The following is a 26,280-nucleotide window of genomic DNA, read 5'->3' as shown; positions in this document are numbered from 1 at the left end:
TAAATGCTGTACTCCGGTTTTCAATAGAAGTAGTGGCCGGAGGCAGGGGACAGTGTGTGGGGGCCTCTTATGTGTGGGGGCCCCAGGACGACCGCCCGTCGCCCTGCCTATAATCCGACCCTGTGTAAGAGTTTTGGTTTTATGTAATGGACCACCCTCTGCAGATTTCCAGTCAATTCTCTCCCAATGGGGCCCATTTATCAATGATTACATACTGCAGTGCGATCTGGGCATGATATCAGCGCCCATGATCACAATGCAGTATGCAATAATAGCCCTCAAATATATAAAATAGCACACGCAGCCAGTCTCTGCGATGTGCTCTGAGTTAAGTGACAGCATTAGCGATCTCGTCACTCCTTTTGTGAGACTACTGAGCATGCCATTGCCGGGAAATGTTCCGGAGGAACCCTCTCTCTGTACTTTGTGCTAAATGTGGGCCTGTAGGCTACAGCAGCACAACACCATCTTCCGATGGAATAAGCTGTAGGGGCCAAACTCTGGAATGTGAAGCTTGGTAAATCGGACAGCATTGCATCCCCCATAGAAACCTATGGGGGTTACGGTTGCTATAAGAAATGGAGGGATGGAGCTAATATCAGAGATATCTGCTGCGATCCCTCCATAATACATTCAGGTAGTAAACTTAATATTTCCAGCTATCACCCGAAAACAGGTGTTTTCAGGGATTATGTTGCAAATATTTAATAATAAATAGGTCCCAATATGTTTTAACACTTGAAAATCTACGGTAACTTCATTTTGAGCACACTCTGCCACTTGATATGACGCCCAAAATAACATTGTTTGGCCAGGTTAAATGCAAGTAGGTTTTATGCAAGCGCCCAATTGCAAAGCGCTACAGAATATGCAGGTGATATCAGGTATTTGAAGGCCCCATAGCAAATGTTTGCAAGGGCCCCTATGTACCACCCAATGGTGCAAAATGTATATACAGTACATATTTGCCTCCGGAAGGGGGCAGCCAGGTCGGACAAAAAGGGGTGCGTGGCGCAGTAGAGGGGGGCACAGCCGGAGACACTAATGGTGCGGAGCGTAGGGCTGCGCAGGCTTGTCTTGCATTCGCGGGTGGGTACGGTGGGATGACGTCCGTCCGGGAGGTTTACCTACTTTTCCGGGATGCCGGGAGCGCTACCCGATTTTCGGAAGGCTCCCGGCCAAATCGGGAGAGTAGGTAAATATGTATATAACACATGCAATTTTTTCAAGGAAGATGTGCCCCCTCAGCTCTGGGCTCCATAGCAGCTGCACCCCATGCACCTATGGTAGTTACACCCATGGGTGCTATATATGTTAATAAGGGATCCTCTCCTGTTACATTGCTGCCATATGTTTTTTGAATGCTTCAAAAATTACAGTTCACTCAAATTAGCAAAAAATATAGCTGTGTGTGAGCACTTAAGAGCCAGGCTTCAGTTTCTGTGTCCCCACTGTGAAATCGGTGACCTAAGTTGACTTATATAACAGTGCACAAAATAATAAGAAGAGTGAGCACAGAGAGATATAACAGCTGAGCAAGCCCCAGCTTCTGTGTACAGGCTCAGTGTATGTGAGAGTTGTTGTTGTCAGTGGCTTCTGCACGATGATTGTAGTAGTTGTTGTTGTCAGGAGCACTGCGCCTGCGCGGCCCGGGTGCAGCCTCCGCTCCTCTCCAGTGAGCGCCGTGCGGGCTGCTGCTGGCGGCTGCGGTGGGACCAGGTGCTGGATATAGCCGGAGCGCCGCCTTGGGGGGCAGAACTGTCCTTTCTACCTTCATGCCCCCTTTCCTAACAGCCCCCCATCCTCCTATTAGCGTCTTACCCCTGCACCCCGTCCTCCAACCCTACTATGCACCTCACCCCGCTCCACGCCACCCTACGACTCTAGCTGTCCTCTCCCCACCCCTCCCTCGGCTGAGCTGCCCCCGTCATGTGCCCCCAGCAGAGGAAGGCGATATACTCTAGGTCGGGGTAAAGGCCTAGTCTGCAGAGCTCCTTCCGTCCTCCTGCTTCCACCCCTCCCCACCTCGCTCACTCACATATACACACACCGAACCCAGCATCAGCAGTCATCATGGCTGAGGAGCAACAACAGGCACCGAAAAAACAGCGGCCCGAGCAGCCTCAGCTGCCCTCCTCTGCATCAGGGGCACTGCCAGCCTTGGTGACAGGACTGCAAGGGACAGAGGCCAATGCACTGCAACAGAAGATTAAGAACTCCATCTGGTGAGCACCATGCAATCTTCTACCCTGTCATTCATTCATCTACACACATAAACATATATATATATATATATATATATATATATATATATATATATATAATATTCAAAACATGCAGAATAATTGACTCTCACCTGACCACTCATTGTTCATTTGCAGCTTGGTGCATCTTCCAAAGTGGAGGAAAATGCAGTGTAAAAATAGAAGTTGGTAGTGGCAGCTCTAGATGTGTGGAGGAGGGGCTGGGGAGATATTTATTTTGCAGCAACAAGGAAGATTCACTGCTGCTTGTGTTAATATTTATGTTGAATAGATTTTAGATGTGCACTTTCAGGCTCAGTGTAGTGTATATTTTATAAATTGTTTATGTTTTGGTGTTTTTCCTTTTTTTTGTTGCTGGTCATTATTATTTTTGGTTGGATTGCTCCTGTTATTAGCTCCTGGGAGATCAGGATAAAACATGCAAATCACTGGAATGCATTGGGTCATCTTTATCCCCTGGCATGAGATATTTTTACAAGAATAACAAAGGTGGTCAGATGCGGCGGTCTCATTTGCTGAATGGCTGGCTGATATTTTTTTCTTGCATCAGGTCACTAGACTGATGCATTGTGGGAGTGTCTAATACTGATGGATAAAATTCCCACCTGTTTTGATGTTTTATTGTCACTATCTGCACACATACTATGCAGATCATGTTTTTATGTAGGTTAGCAATCACTATTAATAGGATTGATTAAGCCCCTAGCTAGTAGATGTAGAAGGTTTTTCCTTTTTTCTTTTTTCTTTTTTGTCTTTGCACCATTGCTGCTGATGTGTTTTATTTTTTTTATTTTCCTCTGCACTGGGCTGGGAAGAAAAATCGTCGGCAGAGGCTGTTTACATTCCCTCGCATTTGGTATCATGTAAAAATTCCTGACAAAATGGCTACTGAATGTAAACCTTATTCTAACATGCACATGCTATTTTCTATTGCTAATTTTGAATAAATGTATGGCACAGTTTACCCTGTTTATTAAATACTATTTTCCCCTTAGCTTTAAAAATCTGTTGTGATGGTCACACTATGATTATGCTTAGGATTGCCAATGTATTTCTTTGTTGTACATTTACTTTGGGTAGTGGCCGTTACATATGGTAGTGGCCAGCTTCAGGATTTCTGGTATAAGCACACTAAAATATGCATTGTTTGTGGTGACATTTACTGCAGACTTGTTTAACCTAGGATCAAGTTTGCACTATGCAGGCATGTATTTTTATATGTGCAGTGCTTTGTCTGCAGCTATAGAACACATCTAGTCAACTGAGGGGATGATTTTTTTAGATCTATTGCGATTTTTGAGATTCTTAGCATAACACTGTGGCCTTTTTTTTCCTGGGACCTAACTGGTTAAAATGATTGGAAGATTAGTGTTGATGGGAGGATGTGATCCCGTGACCTTGTGGATTCAAGTTCAAGGCTCTTAACAACAGATCATACATACACACCCATTTAATAATTAATAAACATAATCTGCTTTGACTGAGTAGTGTCTGATGTAAGGTGGAAATCTGCTTTATCTTGTCATAAAGCACGGTGACCTATTCATTTGCATACAGCATAATGTTATTTATGGGGGTGACCTATAATTAAACAGCTGCACAGTTGGGTTTGGTCGGTACTTTCAAGGGAACTGTGACTGATTCTAGCAATGTCAAGGTCATATAAGGTGCATAAAATGAAGAACACATGTTATCCTGAAACTGTAGTATACTGTTGAGCCCTCCATACACTAGTTGTAAGGATTGTGAACTGTTAGTTGTAAATGACTAATGTCTGGAGCGGGCCTATTATTTAACTTTCGGAGTTACGGTTGCATATTGTAAAAAATGTATGCACTTCAATTTTTAAAGCTGTACCAATATAATGCATTTATTTACCCTAAAGCTGGGTACACACTACGCAATCTATTGCACAATATATCGTTCCAACACAAATCGAACAATATATTGTGTGGATCGCATAGTGTGTTCGCCTGATCACGTCTGCCCGCAGGTCGTTTATCGCATTGCATCGTCCCATCTGCTGTGAAGCACAGCAGATGGGACATTGCGATGAACAACATCATGCTGCTAAATGCAGCATGGAACTACACATCGCACCGTCGACCATTGCTTCGTGCAGTATGTACGGACGGCGCAATGTAACGTGCTGTCGCTGGCTACACGCATTATTAAAGTGCTAAATTCATTAATCATGAAAGTGCTAAAACTGTACAGTCATGAAAAACATTGGATTTAGCTGTGTTTGCAAAAGGAACTGAGTCAGGACTAGGGTCTACTCGGAACCCCAAAGTGATCCGATTCGGGACTCTGTTCGACTCGGAACCCCAAAGTTTGGGTCTGTTTGGTTATTAACAAAACATCTCTCATCTCTAATAGGAATGTGTATATATATATATATATATGTATATATATATATATATATATATATATATATACAGTTTTGGACAACCCCTAAACTGTTTTCAGCATGGATTAATAGATTGCAATTCCACTAAGTACATATTATTAAGCAAAGTTATATAGTTTTTCAATAATTTTTTTATTATTATTTTTTTTTTGCACTGTTTTGCATTCTAGCACTTATTGAACTGCATCTCACTAGTCTCCGAGAGAGCATCATGGGAGATGTAGTCCATCTCTAAGTATTCTGCACCTTTTGGACTAGTCATATGGGCAATTTCTGTGGCAGATATTTTATTAGGTGTTTAATTACTGTTACGCTGACACATCGTAACAAATGGTGTTACAGAATTACAATGGTTTGATTCTTCATAAGCTGTACGAATGGTTTACAAAGTGTTTGAGATGCAGATTTCAAACTCTTATTTGTCACCTTTTGCGTTTATGCAATAACAGGGTTAAGTACGCAGAAATATGCTGTAACCAATACCACTGTTAGTAAATTAGACTGCATATACTTGTCATTAAACACTTTTTGACGCACATACAGCTTCCGTAGATTAAAATGATATGCGGCATGCTTATATTCTGTGTGCAACTGCGGGTGTATCTGCATGCAAAATTCTACGTTACAGTGCCAGCGGCTGTGACACTGTAACGTAGCCTTTCGCATTATTGTAAAATTATATTGTAAAGGGAATGTGTTATTGATGTTAATATTTTTACTATAGGTTATCTAAAAAAGTGAAACTATTGTATATTACAGAAGACTTCTGAAACATTGCTCGCATTTTTATACTATATGCAAAGTGAAACCATCAGTGGGCATGGTCATGCAACAGTGTTACCTTCTTATAAAAAAAATGGTTTTGCCAAGCATTATTTTTGGAATACAGAACTAGATGCATGGTACTTAAGTGTAAAGCATATGTAATACCATAGTATGAAATAAATTGGTGAAATGTGCTGCATACAAATACACCTTGGGGACATTGTTGAAAAAAGGTGAATAGGAACAAAGGTTGTGTTACACACTTTAACCACCTATACACATGCTGTAATTTCTATACTGTGCAAGTAAAAGGGGTATTAGCAAGCCACAATACATATTTGAAAAGGTGCTCTTGGTAGTATAGTATATGTAATTCCATAGCAACAAATTTATAGTTGACACATACTATGGGTCAATGATTTCACAGTGTTAATTAACTTCGAGCAAGGGCTGAGTGCTCTATATTGGGCAATTTAACGGCATGTTACAATATCATAGACCACAACTAAGAGCAGTCAAATAATTTGAATGTGAAAACCCAACATATTATGCATAAGCATTTTGTTAATATCCAGTGGTGAGATCATTATTATTTATTAACAGTTTCTTATATAGCACAGCAAATTCAGATGAAAGTATTCAATGTATGCCAAACTACAACATGTCATTAAACAAAGGGGAAATTATATAACAACTAGTACTAGGTGATTTTTAAAACAAAATCTTATGTCCCACTGCTGCAATAACCCAGATTATTGCCAGGTCAACCCGGGTCGCTGCTCAGTGGAAAAGGGTCCCTGAAAAATAACCCAGGTCCAGTGTCCTGGGAATCCAACAAACTAGGTAACTATCTGGTGTAAATGGCATGGTCACACCTCAAACCAGCGGATTGGTTGGCTTCAGTAGCTCTTGAAGATGACATCATCTCCAAGCATCCACTGTAACGCCGGAAGCCCTGGGTCCGGTGTGAACGGCTGAACTCATTCCAGCCATTCAGCTGCTGGTGTAAAAAGGGCAAAACCTGTCTTTGACCCATGCTCATTCCATGCTCTGTGTCCTGGGTCGAAGCCGTTTTTTTGGTGGAAAAGGGGTATGTGTTTTTTTTTTTTTTTTTTTTCATGCTTGAGCACCGATTCCAGCTCTTACTTGCAGATCTCTTCTAACTCAGGATTTTGTTAGGTCTTTTTGTATGTTATGCATATTTAATCTACCCACAAATTTTCACTAATAAGTCTGGTGACTGTGAAAGTCATTCTAAGGGGCCGATTCAATTCTTTTATCAAGCGCCTTAACTAACACTTTGGGCGCCCAAATCAGTACTTTAGACAGGTATAGCCGCTTTGTACAGCTAAACCTGATACTGTCGGGCGCGGACACATGGCACGGGTGTCTGAATAGAGCAACAATTGTATTGCTCCATTGAGCGCCTGATAATGAAATTGAATCACCCCTAAAACTTTCGAGCTGCACTACCACCTGCAGTAGAGATTTCAATACTGTGGCCCTCCACCTTGCTGCTTCTGTAATATACAGCTATCAAAACTAATTTAGTTTGCCACTTTAAAGTAGGAGTGTCGAAGTGAAAAGACCTGATCCTCCACCCCCTTCCCTCTATTTTTTTTGGTAAGGCCTGTAAGAGGAGTTAATAACCCCTCCTCCCTGGGGTCCAGATACAAAGAGTGGCACAGTAATGTAATCTTTTCGATAACTGGAAGTACAGCTGTAATCCCCTGGATGAGTTTGATATGTATTTTGGATCATTGGGGGAATTTTTACTAAAGGTCGGTTTTTCAATTTTGCAGAATTACTTAAAGAGAGAGCCACTGTAAGGAGTATATTTACTAAAGTGCGGATTTTTAGAAGTGGAGTTGTTGTCCTTGGCAACCAATCAGATTCTAGCTATTATCATTTAGAGTAGGGGTGGGCAATAAGCGCCCCCCCAGCTGTTGTAGAACTATACATCCCAGCATGCCCTGCCACAGTTTTGCTATTTGGCCATGCTAAAACTGGTGCAAGGCATGCTGAGATTTGTAGTTAAACAACAGCTGGAGGGCTGCTTATTGCCCACCCCTGTTCTAGAGTGTGCTAAAGAAATGATAAATAGAATGTTTGGTTGCTATAGGCAACAACTCTACTTCTAAAAACTTGCACATTAGTAAATATACCCCTAAATATGATAAGTCTAGGAACCGCCAAAATACAAATCACAATAACGATTTTTCATTATTAGAAAATGGAAATCGGCAAGCAGCGAGATGGAAAACCCGTAAAAAAAATCCCACAGAACAAAAGGGTGTTTGGGACAGGCAAATTTGCCCAAACAGCTTTTTGAGCTATCTTGCCAAACAGATGAGAAAACTCATTATACATGTAATGAGGGCAATTATATATTGATTAAGCAGGCAGTAAAGCAGGAGTGTTCAACATGCGGCCCTCCAGCTGTTGTGGAACTACATATCCCAGCATGTTTTACTAGTAGGGAATTCTAAAACTGTGGCATTCCCTAATAGCTCTGTGTAGTTCTGCAAAAGTAGGAGGTCTGCATGTTGAACACCCCTGCAATAAAGAAAGTTGCTCTCAGTAACATGAATTTTGCCACCTAATATGAATAAAATAATATTGTCCCTTTTTAAGAGAATTGATTCAAGTTAAATGCCTCCCTAATCAATATATGATTGCCCTCATTATGTATTGTGATTCTTTACCTTCTGAATGGCTGGTGGTATGGTTACTTGTAAACTGTAATGTATCGTTGGTGGTTTGAGAATCGGGAGCCAAATTGCTGAATACTAAAACAGTGTGTTGAAGGCCAGAACTGATGGCGGTGTGTGGCGGTTTCAGACTGCCGCCAAAACTACTCTTTAGTAAATTTACCCCTCTGTCTTAATGAAAATACTCAGGGGGGAATTCAATTCGCTGCGGTAAATTAGGGATATTCAATTGCCCCCAATAGCCGGCACTGTCAGAGATATTGTTTCACCTGCCCGGAGGCAGGCAAAACAAAATCCCCGATAAGTGGCTTTTTTTTGCGGCCGCAATCGCAAAAACACATCTTGGATCCCATGTGTGTTCGCCCAAAAACAAGAAATTTGTAATGTGGTAAAAACGGAATTACCTGAACAAAAATAAAAAATTGCGGTTAAGTCCTACGGAAATTATTGTGTGCAATTGAATTCCCTTCTCAATCTCTTTACAGCTTCACCTTCTTCATTGACTCAGGAACATTAGCTTCTAGCTGCTGTTGTTATTTAGTTGCACCCATTCATTCTTCTACTCACATAAATATATTGGTTCTGGTTTTCATATCTGACCAGTTTACTAGCAGTTTTATCAGATCTTGGTCTTTAAAATGTAGCTTGATACTCTTTATTAACATTTACTTATGATATAAAGGTTCCCTTAAGTTCCATTGTGTTAATGTTTTTCACAATCATAATTTTAAGGATTTATTTTATAGCTTCTCTTGCTTCGTAGGTCAATTAACGTTATTTTCTACAGACATCTGCTTAGAGGAATCCATGATTCTTGAGACTAAGTACAACAGGCTAAGAGGATAGAAGGTTAGAGTATTTATTTGTCAGGTGTTCTGTTTGCTTGGCTTAATTTAATGTCTAGGAAAATTGAGATTTGAGGCCTCGGAAAACACATTTATGTATCAACAGGAAGGGTGCACAAACTTTTCCACATGCACCATTTTATATTCTAGTAATCATTTATTAAATGTGCTATGCTTAAGCTTGTGTGCAGTTTGAGTATAAGAAGTAGATCTGCTACTGTAGTAGTACTGATTGGGATGTAGTCTGCATTCCAGCGTGCAGGATGCCAACGGTCTGTATACCGGCGCCGAAATCCCGACCATCGTCATCCAGAAGGTAAGTATCAGGATGTTAGGGTTAGGTAGCAAGGTTAGGTTTAGGCACTGGGGAGGGGGTCTTAGGTTTAGGGTATGGGGACAGGGAGGTTTGGCTTAGGCACTAGGGGGGGTTAGGTTCAGGGTAAGGGGTTAGCATAAGGGATGGGAAAATACTTACGTGCGTTCCTATGGGTGTCGGGATGCCGCTGTCGGTATTCTGACCAGCGGCTTCATGACAGCGGGGATTTTATACCCAACCCTACTGATTGTAGTATCAGCCTATAAAATGCAGAAACTTTTATAAAACCTAATTTCAGTCCACCCATAAAATCCTTCAATCCTAGTTCAGCACTTTAAATTGGAAAAAGACCTTGGGATATATGCAGAAATAAAGCGGTGTTATAAGTGCTTCAAATTGGTGTTGAGTCCTTCAGTCATAATAGAAATGTTATTTTACTTCGGGCCTTATGTTTGCACAATTGAGCATTTTTTTGACACTGCACATAAAATTGGAGAAACCCAAACTTTGCATGTGTGAAGCTTACTGTATGATAGTGGTCACAGTTGCGTATGAGATCAGTATAATTAGAAAAGGCCATTGTGAATCATGGGCATTTTTGGAAGTGACCTGAAGTGAAAGCAAAAAAAGGCCACCTTACTGGCGTTTTATGGGAGTGTCATAAGCGTGTAAATACATGCGGCCTTTGGAGTACCGGAGCCACAGAGGCCATTTGTTGAGGGATTTGAGATGGACCCATAGGCTGCGCGAGGAGGCGATGGTGTGTTTTTTTAACCACCAGAGGATTCACACTGTACTCAGATATTGGAAGTGGGCATCTCACGCTATTACAGAATGTGAATGCTGAAACTATCATTTGTATATACTTTCAATATTGGGAATCCGAAAGCAATCACAGCCGCACATAAATTTCTTCCACCTTTGCATGAGGCGCTTAGTCGGCAAATGTATTTAGCCCTACTATCCTGCAAAGACTATTATGTTTTCTCTCTATGTAGAACCAAATTGGTGCTATCTACATCGGGGCCTGCTCTAAGCTAGCTGCCTTCTGGGACAAAATTCAGGGCCTGATTCAGACTTGGGAATAGAGTGAGATATCTCTCTCAACTGATCATCTTGGTGAACCCATCCTGCAATGCTGGTGGAGCAGATTTAAAATGTACAGAGAGATTTAGATTTGGGAGGAGTGTTTCCAAACTGACATCTAAATTGTAGAGTAATAATAAAGCTGTGCAGTATTTGTGGGCTACATGCAAAATCAGCCAGTATTTACCTCACATGTAAAAAAAATGTATGTATTTACACCCCTTGCATTGCAATATGGTTTGTTCAGGTTCACAGTTGAGGGAGATATCTCACTCTATTCCAGGCTTGCCTACCCTCCCGATTTGGCCGGGAGCCTCCCGATTTTCGGGTGCCGCTCCCGGCCCCCCGGGAAGACAGGCAAGCCTCCCGCAAGCCACCATCCCTCCCTACCCCCCTGCAGAGTTACTAGGGAAATTCCCGCAGCGGGGAGGCCCGGTGACGCGATTCGCGCTGAATCGCATCATCGTTGCCCCGCCCCCCGCTTTACAATGCCGTTTACTCCGGCATTGTGATGAGGGGGTGGAGCCGCGATCTCGCGGTCACACCCCCTGCCCGCACTGGCCACGCCCCCGCAACGGTGTTATAGTGCGGCCACGCCCCCCGCTGTAAGCTGACATTCAGCCCCCTCCCGGAAGGAGTGAGCTGAATGTCGGCAAGTATGCTCTATTCCCAACTCTGAATTACGCCCTCAGGGCCTGATTCAGAGCCAGACACAATTAGCGCTCACTTGTCCAGAAAATAGGGGTGGCTATTCAAATGAACTGTTCGCTCTTTGCGGTCTGTTCACGCCTCTAGGTCTGAACGAGCAAACAAAACTTGCGGTCGTTTCTTGGATAAATACGCCCCCTGGCCGCTCGCATCCTACGTCATGTCCGCTGTTTATTAGATTAATCAAGTACATCGACCAGCGTATGAACTACTCGCTATTCTTGTGGTTGGTTTTTGCTACCACAATCTTGCGAGCAGTTCTGGCTATAAAATAACCCAGTGACGTGGTCAATGACGCTTCTGTTTTAATTATGCGCACCCATAAAACGCCCGTTTTGACCTTTAATCACGCCTGCGTTCGGATCTCCACTCCCCGTTTTCAAGCACCTTCCCCTGTTACCACCCACATACGCCTCATTCTGTCACTCAAATTATCAGGCATTCGCTATTTTGCGAGCACATGAATTTCGACCGCACTGACTGGATCGCGCATGCGTATAACGATCCGTACGCATGCGCAGTTGGGCAAACATCGCTCGGAGCGAACGAGCGGCCGCTTACGAGCGGCTCTGAATCAGGCCCTCAGTCCCTAAAACTTAGCTACTGTAGCCCTGGCCAACTTGTGGCTCTCCAGCTGTTTGTGAAACTACAAGCTGTTGTGAAACTACAAGTCCCAGCATGCATTGCCAGAGTTTTAGCATTCCCTAATAGCAAAACTGTGGCAAGGCATGCTGGGACTTGTAGTTTCACAACAGCTGGAGTCCCACATGTTGGCCAGGCCAGTTCTAGGCCATATTTTGGGCTACCGGAGTAGCGATTACACAAAGAGTTAGGCCAAATATATCCAAAAATTACATGGAGAGTGGAATATTAGATACCTGTCTTCCTTCTCGAATTTGGAAACGGAATGGGGGAAATGGAAACTTTGCCCACTCTTAACCGCAGGAACCACCGACTATTACATCACCACTGGTTTCTCTGGTCATACAGGGCGGAATTCAATTGTTTCAGCCCTGCTTCGCGCCCGACAAAGCTATTCAATTGTTGCTCCTGTCGGGAGCGATCAGCTGCAGGCGCCATCATTTCAGCACGCTCCCCCAGGGGGGTGCGAGCTGAAATGCGTGAAAGTGGTTCTATCTTCACATTAATCCACTTTACCAAAACAACAAAAAGCAGGATTTTGTAATTTTTCATGATGTTATTTGCACTTGGAAATTATGATTTTTGTTGTTAATTTTAGTAAAGATTTGAAGGAATGATAATAGTATCTCAACAAGAAACACCATTTGGAAAAGCAGACACCCTACTGCATGAAATGAAGGCATCCCTGAGTTTTTATAGCCATTGTGGAGGATCTGGACATTAGAGCCCCTCTAACCCCTGGTCCCAAGCATTTTGGATATGGGAAACTCAACCTTTAATTGTCATGAAGATCTTCCTAATATATTTATTAGGTGCATTTGGTGTTTGCAGTCAGGTTTGTATTATCCTTATACAACTGTATCGTGATCAGATGGGCTTAAAACAGCAGCTGGTGCACAATGGAGGAGTCCCTCTTCCTGAGCAACCTATGTGGGCTTACTTTGTCACTTCTGCTGATAGGGATACTTTCTTACTGCTAGCAACTGCCTGTTACTGACTAGCCTACTCCTACTGTGTCATAAGTGGTTAAATAGCTGACACCACCACCAGAATGACCCAGTTACTTCTGGATGTGTGTGGTAACACTGCTGCAACACCTCTTTGGTGGTGACGGCTAATTCCCCTCTGGCCACTTACTATGAACCAGACTGCTATGGCAGTAAACATAGGGCCACAACATCCCGAGAATGGATAAGCATTTGGTGATTTACCTAGTAGTCACAGAATATAAGCAGATACATAGTGTTCCCGATAGAATGCATAGTGTTCATTCTAGCACCCTGCACCTTTCACAAACTGTGCAGTTCCTCTTTCCTGCCTGGTGTGTTGCACTCTGCTTTGGTGCTTCTAGCACACTCAGCTTATGCAATAAACTGTGATATACACAGACCAGAGTGGGCTAGAAGCACAAGAGCAGAGAGCGACACCCAAGACAGGAAAGAGGAACTACATGGGTTGTGCCGGTTGCAAGAATTAACACTAAATGCGGGCAGAGCGGGGCACAGACTTGTGGGTAGGGCATCCTCTGTGCATGCAGAAGGCGCGTGCCTTCCCGAAAAGGGGGCATGGCTGACTGGGGAGGGGGTAATTACAGTTGGGGGCATGCCCAGCACTTACGGATGTGCTGGCCTTACCGCAAGCTCTCCCCTCACTGTAAATAGATGCCGTGTGCATCTATTCACCCAGTGGTGATCGGTCACTGCAACTTTTCCCACTGCGGAACACTGTGGCCCGCTGGTGGGGAAGGCACAGAGCAGGCTGTTTTAGCTAATAGGGCAGGGCGGGACCATTAGATGCACGTATCTTGAACCAAATATATGTTTATTAGCTTCGATAACAGTTATTCCCATTTCAGGCTATGCAAGGATGCAATGTGTTCAGTATTTGCATGTAATAGAACTTTTGAGCTCACAGAGCCCCTCTTTTATACTAGGGGTGAGCGGGTTCGGATTTCTGAAATCCGAACCCCCCCGAGCCCCCCCGATCCGAGTCCGATCCGAGTCAGGCTCGACTTTTCCCGCCTGACTCTGATCTGAAATCGAGGCAAAACGTCATCATCCCGCCTTCCGAGTCTCGCGGGTTTTGGATCCTATATAAGGTACCCGCGTCGGCGCCATTTTCTCACTCGGCTGTGGACAGTGAAGAGGGAGGGTGGGAGTTAGGGCTGTGTAGTGTAGTGTAGTGTAGTGCTGCTGTTGTCCACTACTTCAAAGTCCATAGGGGCTGGCTGTGTTGTGCTGTGCTGCTGTTGTTAATAGGGGCTGTGTCCACTACTTCAAAGTCCATAGGGGCTGGCTGGACTGTGTTGTGCAGTCAGTTCTCCATAGGGGCTGTGTCCACTCCAAAGTCCTGTGCAGTGTCCCAGTCCTAAAGGGGTGCTGTAGTGTTGTCCAGGGGGTGCTCTGTCCATCAGGGGTGCTCCCCCCAAGTGCTAAAAAAATAATATATTTTCTGTGTTTGTGAATTGTGTGCGCAGTAGCCGCACGTGCATCAACAAAGTAGTGCCAAGCGTGCGCCTGTGTCATAAGTAAAGGGCCGGCTGGCTTGACCGTTAAAGGGTGCTGTAACCCCGAAAGTACACTCCAGTCCAAACCAAAAAAAAAATTATTTTCTGTGTTTGTGAATTGTGTGCGCAGTAGCCGCACGTGCATCAACAAAGTAGTGCCAAGCGTGCGCCTGTGTCATAAGTAAAGGGCCGGCTGGCTTGACCGTTAAAGGGTGCTGTAACCCCCGAAAGTACACTCCAGTCCAAACCAAAAAAAAATTATTTTCTGTGTTTGTGAATTGTGTGCGCAGTAGCCGCATGTGCATCAACAAAGTAGTGCCAAGCGTGCGCCTGTGTCATAAGTAAAGGGCCGGCTGGCTTGACCGTTAAAGGGTGCTGTAACCCCCAAAGTACACTCCAGTCCAAACCAAAAAAAAAATTATTTTCTGTGTTTGTGAATTGTGTGCGCAGTAGCCGCACGTGCATCAACAAAGTAGTGCCAAGCGTGCGCCTGTGTCATAAGTAAAGGGCCGGCTGGCTTGACCGTTAAAGGGTGCTGTAACCCCCAAAGTACACTCCAAAACAAAAAAATATATATTTTCTGTGTTTGTGACTTGTGTGCACTGTGGCTACACGTGCATCGACAAAGGAGCAGCGCCAAGCGTGCGCCTGTGTCCCATAAGTAAAGAGCCGGCTGGCTCATTTCTTAAAGGGTGGTGTAACCCACAAAGTGCACTACTCTCAAGCAAAAATAAAAAATTATTTTCTGTGTTTGTGTGCGCTTTAGCCGCACGTATATATCAATATAACATAAATGGAGGACCAAACTTTCTCCGATAAAAATAAAATAGGGAAAGATCAAGAACCACTTCCTCCTAGTGCTGTTGCTGCTGCTGGGAGTTGTTCATCATCCCAGAGAGGAAGTAGGAACATCACTACTTTTACTAAACAATTGACCCTCCAACAGTCCCTAGCGATGAGGATGAAGTACGACAGCAGTCATCCTGAAGCAAAACGTATAACTGAGGCCTTGACTGCTATGTTGGTGTTAGACGTGCGTCCGGTATCCGCCATTAGTGCAGTGGGATTTAGACAATTGATGGAGGTAGTGTGTCCTCGGTTCCAAATCCCGTCTAGATTCCACCAGCATCCTCAAAGCAGCAGCGACAAGCGTGCGTCTGTCTGTTAAAGGGTGGTGACACCCTCAAAGTGTGCTACACAAACAATTAAAATATTGTTCTTTTTTTTTCGGTCTTTGTGAAATGTGTGGGCTGTAGCCGCACCTGCATCCTTAAAGCAGCAGCGACAAGCGTGCGTCTGTCTGTTAAAGGGTGGTGTAACCCTCAAAGTGTGCTCCACAAACATTAAAAATATTCTTTGTTTTTTTCTGTCTTTGTGAATTGTGTGGGCTGTAGCCGCACTTGCATCCTCAAAGCAGCAGCGACAAGCGTGTGTCTGTCTGTTAAAGGATTACATCGGTGACAGCATCCAAGTAGGCATGTCAGACAGTCCGTACCTGTACTGGCAGGAAAAAGAAGCAATTTGGAGGTCCCTGTACAAACTGGCTCTATTTTACCTGAGTTGCCCCCCCTCCAGTGTGTACTCCGAAAGAGTGTTTAGTGCAGCCGGGAACCTTGTCAGCGAAAGGCGTAGGAGGTTGCTTCCACAAAATGTGGAGAAGATGATGTTCATAAAATGAATTATCAACTCTTCCAGGGAGACCAGCCTCCAGAACGTACAGAGGGACCTGTGGTTCCAGCGGGGACGAATTAATACTCTGTGAGGATGAGGATGTACACACTGAAGAGGGTGAGGAATCGGTGGATGAGGAGGATGACATCTTGCCTCCGTAGAGCCAGTTTGTGCAGGGACAGATTAATTGCCAGCTTGTTTTGTGGGGGCCCAAACGAACCAATCATTTCAGCCACAGTTGTGTGGCAGACCCTGGCGCTGAAATGATTGGTTTGTTAAAGTGTGCATGTCCTGTTTATACAACATAAAGGTGGGTGGGAGGGCCCAAGGACAATTCCATCTTGCACCTCTTTTTTTTCTTTGCATTATGTACAGTTTGGGGCCTAGTTTTTCAAACTGCCATCCTGTCTGCCACTGCAGTATCACGCCTAGCTGGGTCACGTGTTTGTGCCGCCCACTCGTGTCGCTTAGCATAGTCATCCAGCTACCTCGGTGCAACCTTTTGGACATAAAAACACTATTGTGAGGTGTGAGGTGTTCAGAATAGACTGGAAATGAGTGGAAATTAAGGTTATTGAGGTTAATAAAAGCATAGGAGCAGAAAAACCTACAAATTCTGTGATTTTAGCTGTTTTTATGCTTTTTTTCAAAAAAATACAGATCCAAAACACAAAACCCAGAACCCAAAACACGGAAGGGTGGTTTTGGCAAAACCAATCCAGATCCAAAACACGAAGAAAGATCCAGATCCAAAACCAAAACACGAAAAGTGGCCGGTGCACACCCCTATTTTATACAGTATAAAAGTGCACAGTGATGCACATGGGTAACCAGCTCCTCCTTAAACCAGTTCAGGTGGATGCATTCATATGCATGTGCATTCATCTGGAGAGGTTTCACACATTTTAACATTGTTCCCAGTGGAGGAGTATACTCTCTTTCCTGCATGTGACTGATATTTTAGTTTTTCTATTTCTCCTGCACATGGGTCGTCACTTAGTGCAGCTTTCACAACAAGGTAAAAAGGCAGCATGAACTGATCTCAGAATAGGGTTTAAGATATGAGTGTGAGTACCATAGTTTAAGTAATTACAGAACTAACATCGAAACACCGTATGGCCTGGACGCAGCTCTGATTATTTTTTTTAAAATAATACCTTGAATGCTAACCCACAAAGGTAGCAATTGGGAAGAGTTTGAACATACCACGAGCATGATACAAAGTTAATTAGAACAGAGGGCCTGATTCAGAGCCGCTCGTAAGCGGCCGCTCGTTCGCTCCGAGCGATGTTCGCACAACTGCGCATGCGTATGGGTCGTAATGCGCATACTCCAACCGGTCAGTGCGATCGGAAATCGAGCGCTCGCAAAACAGCGAGTGCCTGCTAATTTGAGTGACCGGATGAGGCGTTTGTGGGTGGTAACAGGGGAAGGCGCTTGAAAACGGGGAGTGGAGATCCGAAAGCAGGCGCGCCAAACGGTCAAAATGGGCGTTTTAAGGGTGTGCATAATTAACAAAGCAGCATCATCGACCACGTCACTTGGTTGTTTCTTAGCCTGAACTGTTCGCATGACTGCGGTAGGATAAACCTACCACAAGCACTGCGAGCAGTTCAGATGCCTTTCGATGTACTCGATTAATCAAATAAATAGCGGAGATGACGTAGGATGCGAGCGGCCAGGGGGCGTCTTTACAAAATAGCGAGCGCATGTTTCGTTCGCTCGCTCGCTCAGACATAGAGGCGTCAACAGACCGCAAAGAGCGAGCGCTCAATTTAAATAGCCGGCCCCTTTTTCTGACCGAGCGAGCGCAAATAGCTTGCGGCTCTGAATCAGGCCCCGAAGGTGAAATGCTCATTTGAACCTAATCAATAGACAACAGTCATCAAGATACAGCTTTAAATGTGAAAAATGTATTGTACTTGAACTTTGCAATTAATTTCAGTAAAAGAAATACATATGTTGTATAATTTTGCTCTTTACTATTTTGGGTTAGTTAGTTTTTATATCTGGCTGGGGTCAGGTTTCAGAAGGTTCTTACTGCTGTTTATGAAACTTTAAAGAGGACCTGTCATTTCTGAGATAAAATCCTTTTTACATAGTGCACTATGTATGACCTAAGAATAGCAGTCCCCCACTGCGTTACAGCTCCCCTGCCTTGCGAACGCAGAAGAAGTGTAGGCGGAAGCAGTCTGGGAGAGAGCATGAACTCGCCTCCGCAGCCAACGTTTGGCATTTCAGACACATTTCATGCTCACTCCTGGCAAATGAAACAGTTCTGTTTGGGTCACACAGGTCCCCTTTAAGATGCTCACAAACTGGTGGATGTGGTCTTTCAGTATAACCAAAACTGCATTTGAAATTAAAACAATTTTGATGAGAAATTATATATAATTTGGCACAATGTTTACATTTTTAATTATACACTTTCATATAATCTGAAGCTGCCCATACATAGCGATATTTTACCCGATTTGGGCGATTTCGACGAATCGTGATGACAAGTCGTGAGTGTACACTCACGATGCCCATGCGCGTCCCCGCTCGTCGTACATCGCATCTTCAGATCTGCTGTGCTGTAGGGCAGATATGCCAATCTGGGACACAATGCACTGGATGCACGATAGATCTTAAGTCAGATGTTGACATTTTTTACTCCAAATCGTGTGTAGGACTGCCGGGTAGCTGCCGGGGGAGAGTTCAGGGCAAATCGCACACACCGTGGGATTGTGTGCAGATCGCTATGTGTGTGGGCACCTTGAGTTTTATGGTTTTACTCTAGTAAGACTTGATCCAAGTTCCTTATGTGTGAGCAGGGCCAGAGTAAGGCTTGCGGGGCCACAATCTACATGGAGTCTGCCCTCCACCCTTCCCCCCAAGCCACACGAAGCCTACTGCTCCATCCCCGGCGGCCAGGAGCAAACGCCGGATTTTCTGGGGGTTTTCTCAGATAGCGATATATATATATATATATATATATATATATATATACACATACATACATACATACACACAGTCAGGTGCAGAAATTTTGGGACATTGACATAATTTTTATATTTTGGCCTCTATTCAGATTTAATTTGAGGGTAATTACATCCAAATTAGGTGAACGGTGTAGGAATTACAACGGTTTCTATATGTGCCTCCCACTTTTTAAGGGGCCAAAAGTAATGGGACTATTTCATGGACAGGTGTGGGCTATTCCCTCGTTATTTCATTATCAATTAAGCAGGTAAAAGGTCTGGAGTTGATTCTAGGTGTGACATTTGGAATCAGTTGCTGTCGACTCTCAATATGAGATCCAAAGAGCTGTCACTATCGGTGAAGCAAGCCGTCATTAGGCTGAAAAATCAAAACAAACCCATCAGAGAGATAGCAAAAACATTAGGTGTGGCCAAATCAACTGTTTGGAACATTCTTAAAAAGAAAGAACACACTGGAGAGCTCAGCAACACCAAAAGACCCGGAAGACTACGGAAAACAACTGTGGTGGATGACATTATAATTATTTCCCTGGTGAAGAAAAACCCCTTCACAACAGTTGGCCAAATCAAGAACACTCTCCAGGAGGTAGGTGTATATGTGTCAAAGTCAACAATCAAGAGAAGACTTCACAAGAGTGAATATAGAGGGTTCACCACAAGATGTAAACCATTGGTGAGCCACAAAAACAGGAAGACCAGATTAGAGTTTGCCAAACATCTAAAAAAAGCCATTACAGTTCTGGAACAGCATCCTATGGACAGATGAGACAAAGATCAACTTGTACCAGAGTGATAGGAAGAGAAGAGTATGGAGAAGGAAAGGAACTGCTCATGATCCAAAACATACCACCTCATCAGTGAAGCATGGTGGTGGTAATGTCATGGCGTGGGCATGTATGGCTGCCAATGGAACTGGTTCCCTTGTATTTATTGATGATGTGACTGCTGACAAAAGCAGCAGAATGAGGGACTGATTCAGAGCCAGACGCTATTTGCGGATGGTCGTTCCAAAAAAGGGGCCGGCTATTTAAATTGAGCGCTCGCTCTTTGCGGCTTGTTGACGCCTCTATGTCTGAGCGAACAAAAAATGCGCTCGCTATTTTGTAAAGACGCCCCTTTGGCGTTCGCATCACACATCATCTCCGGTATTTATTAGATTAATTGGGTACATCGAAAGGCATCTGAACTGCTCGCAGTGCTTGTGGTAGGTTTTTCTTACCGCTATCACTGCGAGCAGTTCAGGCTAAAAGACAACCAAGTGACGTGGTCGATGACGCTCCTTTACTAATTATGCACTCTCATTAAACGCCCTTTTGACCGTTAGACACGCCTGCGTTTGGATCTCCACTCCCCCGTTTTCAAGCACCTTCCCGTTACCACCCACAAACGGTACATTCTGTCAATCAAATTAGCAGCCCCTCGCTGTTTTGCAAGCGCACGATTTCCGACCGCAATGACTGGTTTGCGCATGCGCATTACGACCCATACGCATGCGCAGTTGTGCGAACATCGCTCAGAGCGAACGAGCGGCTCTGATTCAGGCCCTGAATTCTGAAGTGTTTTGGGCAAAATTATATGCTCATATTCAGTCAAATGCTTCAGAACTCATTGGACGGCGCTTCACAGTGCAGACGGACAATGACCCGAAGCATACTGCAAAAGCAACCACAGAGTTTTTTTAAGGCTAAAAATTGGAATGTTATGCAATGGCCAAGTCAATCCCCTGACCTGAATCCGATTTGAGCATGCATTTCACTTGATGAAGACAAAACTGAAGGGAAAATTCCCCAAGAACAAGCAGAAACTGAAGACATTTGCAGTAGAGACCTGGCAGAGCATCACCAGGGATGAAACCCAGCGTCTGGTGATGTCTATGCGTTCCAGACTTCAGGCTGTAATTGCCTGCAAAGGATTTGCAACAAAGTATTAAAAAGTGACAGTTAGATTTAGGAATGTTTAGTTTGTCCCATTACTTTTGGCCCCATAAAAAGTGGGAGGCACATATAGAAACCGTTGTAATTCCTACACCGTTCACCTGATTTGGGTGTAATTACACTCAAATTAAATCTGAAAGTCTGCAGTTAAAGCACATCTTGTTTCTTTCATTTCAAAGCCATTGTGGTGGTGAATAGAGGCCAAAATATGAAAATTCTGTCAATGTCCCAATATTTATGCACCTGACTGTATGTGTGTGTATGTATATATATATATATATATTTTATTTCATTCTAGGTCCGGAGGCAGACAGGGAGCTGGACCTAGAGCAAGAGTACTTTTGCGCTCACTGAAGGCGCATGCGTCCAAAAAGGGGGCATGGCCAAATAAAAGGGGGCGTGTCTTTATTACGCGTCTCCTCTTCGTCACTCTTGGGGGCGTGCCCAGCACTTACGGACATGCCGGGCAGCCCCCAAGTGCCGAGGCCACTCTGCGGCCCGCGGGTGGAGGAACTCGCAGGCTGTTTCAGCGGGGCGACGCGCTGGAGGGCAGGGTGCATTCTGCCCTTCATAAATAGGGCAGGGCGCAGCGCCCCGCTGAAACAGCCTAACGGGAACGCTATATACAGTATACACACACTAACACAATAACACAAACGCTTACATACTATAACATTACACATACATACTTACACTTTTGATTCAGTGGCTGCAGGTTGCTAATGGGGACGGGCTCCTTGCATCATTAGGCCCCGTCCCTCACGACATAAAGCTGCTATTCGCGGTGAAATTGGGTGCGGTTCTTGCCGTGTTGGCTCCGCCCCCATTCTAGCCAGCCAGCTGTAGGAAGAAATCATTTTGTCAGGGAGGGTTTCTAGGTATTCAGAGGCATCCCTGCAAGCGCTAGTGGCCCGCAGATGATTAGTCCTGAGTCCAGGCAATGCTGCTCCCTAGTCCCCTCATCAACGTCACTGACATGATGCGTAACGTGACGCTATTGAGGGGATTCGGGAGCCGCTCTGTGCTGTATGTAGCAGCACTGACTGTGCTGCTGCATATATTAGACCTCAGAGCTGCGGCAGCTGAGTACCCATTCGGGAACAGGTGCAGGGTCACACCGACCCTGTGTGATGGCCCCTCTGTGTGTCTGCCCCAGGGTGAGCGCCCCTGTCGCGCCCCCCCCTTAATCCGGCCGTGTGTGGTGAACCCAACACATGACATATGGGCATTGTACTCCTTGATTTTTAAAAACATTGAATCTGTATTGCATAGATAGATGATATCACTAATATCAGTCTGGGATACACATACACTCACAGAAACATTTTAGCACTGAAGGCGTTTGATAAAACCATTGTTCTTTCATGGTGCAGGTTTTTTTTATATATCTTTTTTTTGTATAGGGATGTGCTTGTCATGAGGTGACCTGAGGCAGCTGTCTTATGCGGGGTACACAGCTGGCTAGCCCATCGGCTGGCTGACTGTCCCGCTGACTGAGTGACCATTTTGGTAAGCATACACACTTACCAATTGGCCGCTCAGCATGTCTGGTCAGACATCACAACTGGGTGGACATTTAAATTTGGCAGATGCCAAATTTGAAGAACTTAATTGATATGAGTCCGATGTTAGGCGGCTGTAAGAACAAGTCTCAGTGGTAAAACCAGACTGGTGTGAAAGATGGTATAGGAGACTCGTTTACCAGATCTTGGAACTGGATATAATGGACTGGTACCGTTCAGATACAGAGTTCCTGGCAGCTCAGCATAGAGCTGTAACTTCAGCAATAAGCGATATTGTACTAGCAACAGAGGGCCTGATTCAGAGCCGCTCGTAAGCGGCCGCTCGTTTGCTCCGAGCGATGTTCGCACATATGCGTATGGGTCGTAATGCGCATGCGCCAACCAGTCGTTGCGGTCGGAAATTGTGCGCTCGCAAAACAGCGAGGGCCTGCTAATTTGAGTGACAGAATGAGGCGTTTGTGGGTGGTAACAGGGGAAGGTGCTTGAAAACGGGGAGTGGAGATCCGAACGCAGGCGTGCCAAACGGTCAAAACGGGCGTTTGATGGGAGTACATAATTAGTTAGGGAGTGTCATCGATCACGTCACTTGGTTGTCTTTTAGCCTGAACTGCTCGCATGATTGCGGGAAGTAAAACCTACCACAAGCACTGCGAGCAGTTCAGACTCCTTTCGATGTACTCGATTAATCTAATAGCGGAGATGACGTATGATGCGAACGGCCAGGGGGCGTCTTTACAAAATAGCGAGCGCATGTGTCGTTCGCTTACTCAGACATAGAGGCATCAACAGACCGCAAAGAGCTGGCCCCTTTTTCTGAACGACCGTTCGCAAATAGCGTCCGGCTCTGAATCAGGCCCAGAGGCCAGTCAGGAAATGGAATTTATAGGGGAGGATCCCCAGGGGTTGGATGCTGTGATCAGCTGGTCTAGGAGCAGCGCTCTGAGTTGGGGAAGATTGTCAGGTGACAGAGTCCAACATGGCTGCACCCATATTGTGGTTTAGGAGGGAACTCTGGCTTGCAGCTTGTGTGCCATCATGCTGGGAAGACACGCTGTGAGCAAGGAGCTGCGGAGACACATCTCCATGCTCAGTGACAAAACACTGAGCAGACGGGGCAGGAGCAGCACAGACAGTACAAGCCGGGAGCGATGTGCAGCACATGCAGACCTCGCAGCGCGAGTGGACCTTGGCGCTAGCCTGTACAGGCCCCGGAGAGGTAAAAAAGTGTTTTTTAAGGGCTGAAACATGACAGTGTTTGTCTTAAGATAAGTGTGCACATAATTTCAGCACAAATGTTCTATTTTTTTTTTTTATAAGAGTGTTGTGGCTTTACAAATAGCCACATGTGCTTTCAGTGCTTGTAGCTGCATTTAGTTTTCCTCTGTCTTATGTATCTGCTGTTTCCCCACACCTCTTACATTGTAATCTCATTTAGGCTGGACTGTCTTTACCTGCTGTTTGATATGCTTGAATGTAATTTTTGTTTTATTGTCCCTAATGTCAATTTTATAAATTAAATATTCAAATAAATTGTACAAAGGTTCCTCAAAAATCCCACATGCCCTTCACTAACCCTGAAAGTCAACACAACTCTTCGTTTCCATGCACTCAAAACTGCCCCACCTGGCACTCAGACCCCGGGCCACATGACCTCCACTTGCACCTCTCCACACTCACTGGCTAATATGCAACGTATAAATGCTGCCGTTAACTTCTGGAGCCCACAGAGGAAGGAAAAAGCTCCTTTCTCCAATTATTAGATGTGCTGTTACCTTTCAGCATTGGGCTGAGAAGGTCACGTGGCAGAGAGGCCAACTTCTCTTGTTCTGTCTTATTTTATGCTTTATGTTATACTAGTAGTTTTGGACCTATCTTGCACCCCTGTCCCCATCGCGCCGTACTTATCCTGTGGCGCGTTCCCCTTTTGTCTGTCATTTCTCTGTCGCTGGAAGTGTAGGATGTTGGCAGGGGCTACCACTGTGCATGGCAAAGACATAACAGCTATCCTCAGTTATAATACAACTTAATTTAATCTTCGTGCTGAACCCAAGTTTAGATAATTCCCATTGCAAAAAAAAATAAATGTTGTTGATTCTGGGTCTGCAACAGCTTTTCATGGTATGCTGGGTGTATATATATTATATTCAATCTAAAAAAAAAATATCAGTCAAAGTCCATTGTGGACTTTATTACAACGATCCAATCTACTGTTTTCCTTATATCATAAATTTAATGTCACAGATAATAAAGCAGTGGATTATTAGTTCAAAATTTTAAGTGGTCATAAAGCTAAAAATAGGACTAGACACCTAATCACCAAACACTCCTAGGTATTGGGAGCAAATTTGCCTATTTTGGAAAAGAGTTCCCAGATTCCACAGCCTTCTGAGAGCACTGTCCTGTTTTTTTTTTAGACCCTTTAAACCTTTTGTTTTTGGATCCAGGTACAAGGAAATCTCATGCTTTTTGGTTTGAGGTAAAACATTCAAATAAAATAAAAGGATAACGTTTGTGGTCCAGATGGAAATGCAATAGATTTTTATTCCACTTTATTTTTCTTTTCGGTTTCCCTTTCACTTGAGAAAATGTTAATAAACACTAATGGTTATAAAAATAAATGTTGTTAAATTTTTTTGGATCAGTATTTAGTTTAAATTTTGCTACAAACTCTAAATCTTGTTTATTTGTCTGGTCCAAATATAACCTTCCAGACACTTGGATGCAATCCTCAGCCTTGATGTTAAAAATTAAATATATAAATAATGCAGGAATAACATCAGACATCTTTACCCACGGATGGATTAGCATTCTATATTTAGAAGAACACATTTGTATGGAGCTAAAGCATTCTTGATTAGTGTCCCCTTTTGGGTTTGTTCATAAAATGAACTCTGAATTAGGTGTTAATATCCAGGAAATAAAATATAAATTTTTTCCCTGTTTAGTGTTTGCTCTACTCAGCTCATAATATAGGGTAATCTATGTTGGATTGCAGTTTTCAAGTGTCTGTTTCTCTTCTGTAGGTTTAACTTTTCCAGAGGTTAAGTCTAGGTGATTCTTGTTTATCAGAGTTTATCAACATATTCTGTAATTACAAATAGAGTATACCTTTTGCAATTCAAAATATATATAAATTTTTTTTGTAATTGTTTACATATTTTCTTAAGCTATGTCTGCAAAGTATTACTTATGCTGGGCATACACTGCCAGATAAAATGTCTGACAGACCGACAGACATTTTATCTGGCCGGCTGCCATCCGCAGATGTCCGCGGCATACACTGTGAGAGAAATCTCAGTGTATAGCCTGACATCCGCGCTCCGCCCCCGGGGGAGGAGACATTTCCCTGTTCCTTCCGAACACCGGAAATGTCTGTCTGTCGGCTGCGCTGGGCATACACTGCCCGATGCGGCCGACAGTTTCCCGGGTAAATATCGCATCGGACGGGCATGCTGGACAATCCAGCATGCCCGACTGAGCAATATTTAATCCTCGGTCGCCCGCACACACGCTTCAATTATCGCGGCGATCCGCCGATATCGGGCGGATCGTGCCGATAATTGCAGCGTGTATGGCCAGCATTAGTAGATTATGCACATTTTTTTTCATTACATTGGAAATCACAGGAGTCCGGTTTAATGATGGCCACACAGTTTCTAAAATGTTTTACAGATCCAATTGTATTGGATTGCAAATGTTATTTATACCCCTCTCAAACATAAACCCGGGCTTTAACCTGGCTCGGACACTGAAAACGTTTTAAAGCTGGAGTTTCATTACTTACCCTCTTTCACACCTGGGGGATGAATCGGGATTATTCCTGGGTAGTCACCCTTCAAACCAAACCTGAGTCTTTCATCTAACAGTGGACGCTTGGAGATTGTCATCTTCAAGCACTACTGTCCTTGCCAATGA

At 44.1% G+C, this 26,280-nt stretch overlaps 1 protein-coding gene across 1 annotated transcript in view; it reads left to right on the top strand.

Moving 5' to 3' along the window:
- The first annotated feature begins 1,687 nt into the window (after window positions 1-1,687).
- The window catches only part of RFX7 (regulatory factor X7), a 139,414-nt gene continuing 114,821 nt past the window's right edge, over window positions 1,688-26,280 (top strand). Inside the window, exon 1 of the mRNA XM_088445060.1 lies at window positions 1,688-2,225. Within this exon, the coding sequence (XP_088301186.1) occupies window positions 2,074-2,225 (152 nt within the window). The 5' untranslated portion in view covers window positions 1,688-2,073. The remainder of the gene's footprint in view (window positions 2,226-26,280) is intronic.

This window comes from Taudactylus pleione, unplaced genomic scaffold, assembly GCF_031769625.1.
Source record: "Taudactylus pleione unplaced genomic scaffold, aTauple2 ptg000019l, whole genome shotgun sequence".
Taxonomy (NCBI): domain Eukaryota; kingdom Metazoa; phylum Chordata; class Amphibia; order Anura; family Myobatrachidae; genus Taudactylus; species Taudactylus pleione.
This window is presented reverse-complemented; position numbering and strand designations above follow the sequence as displayed.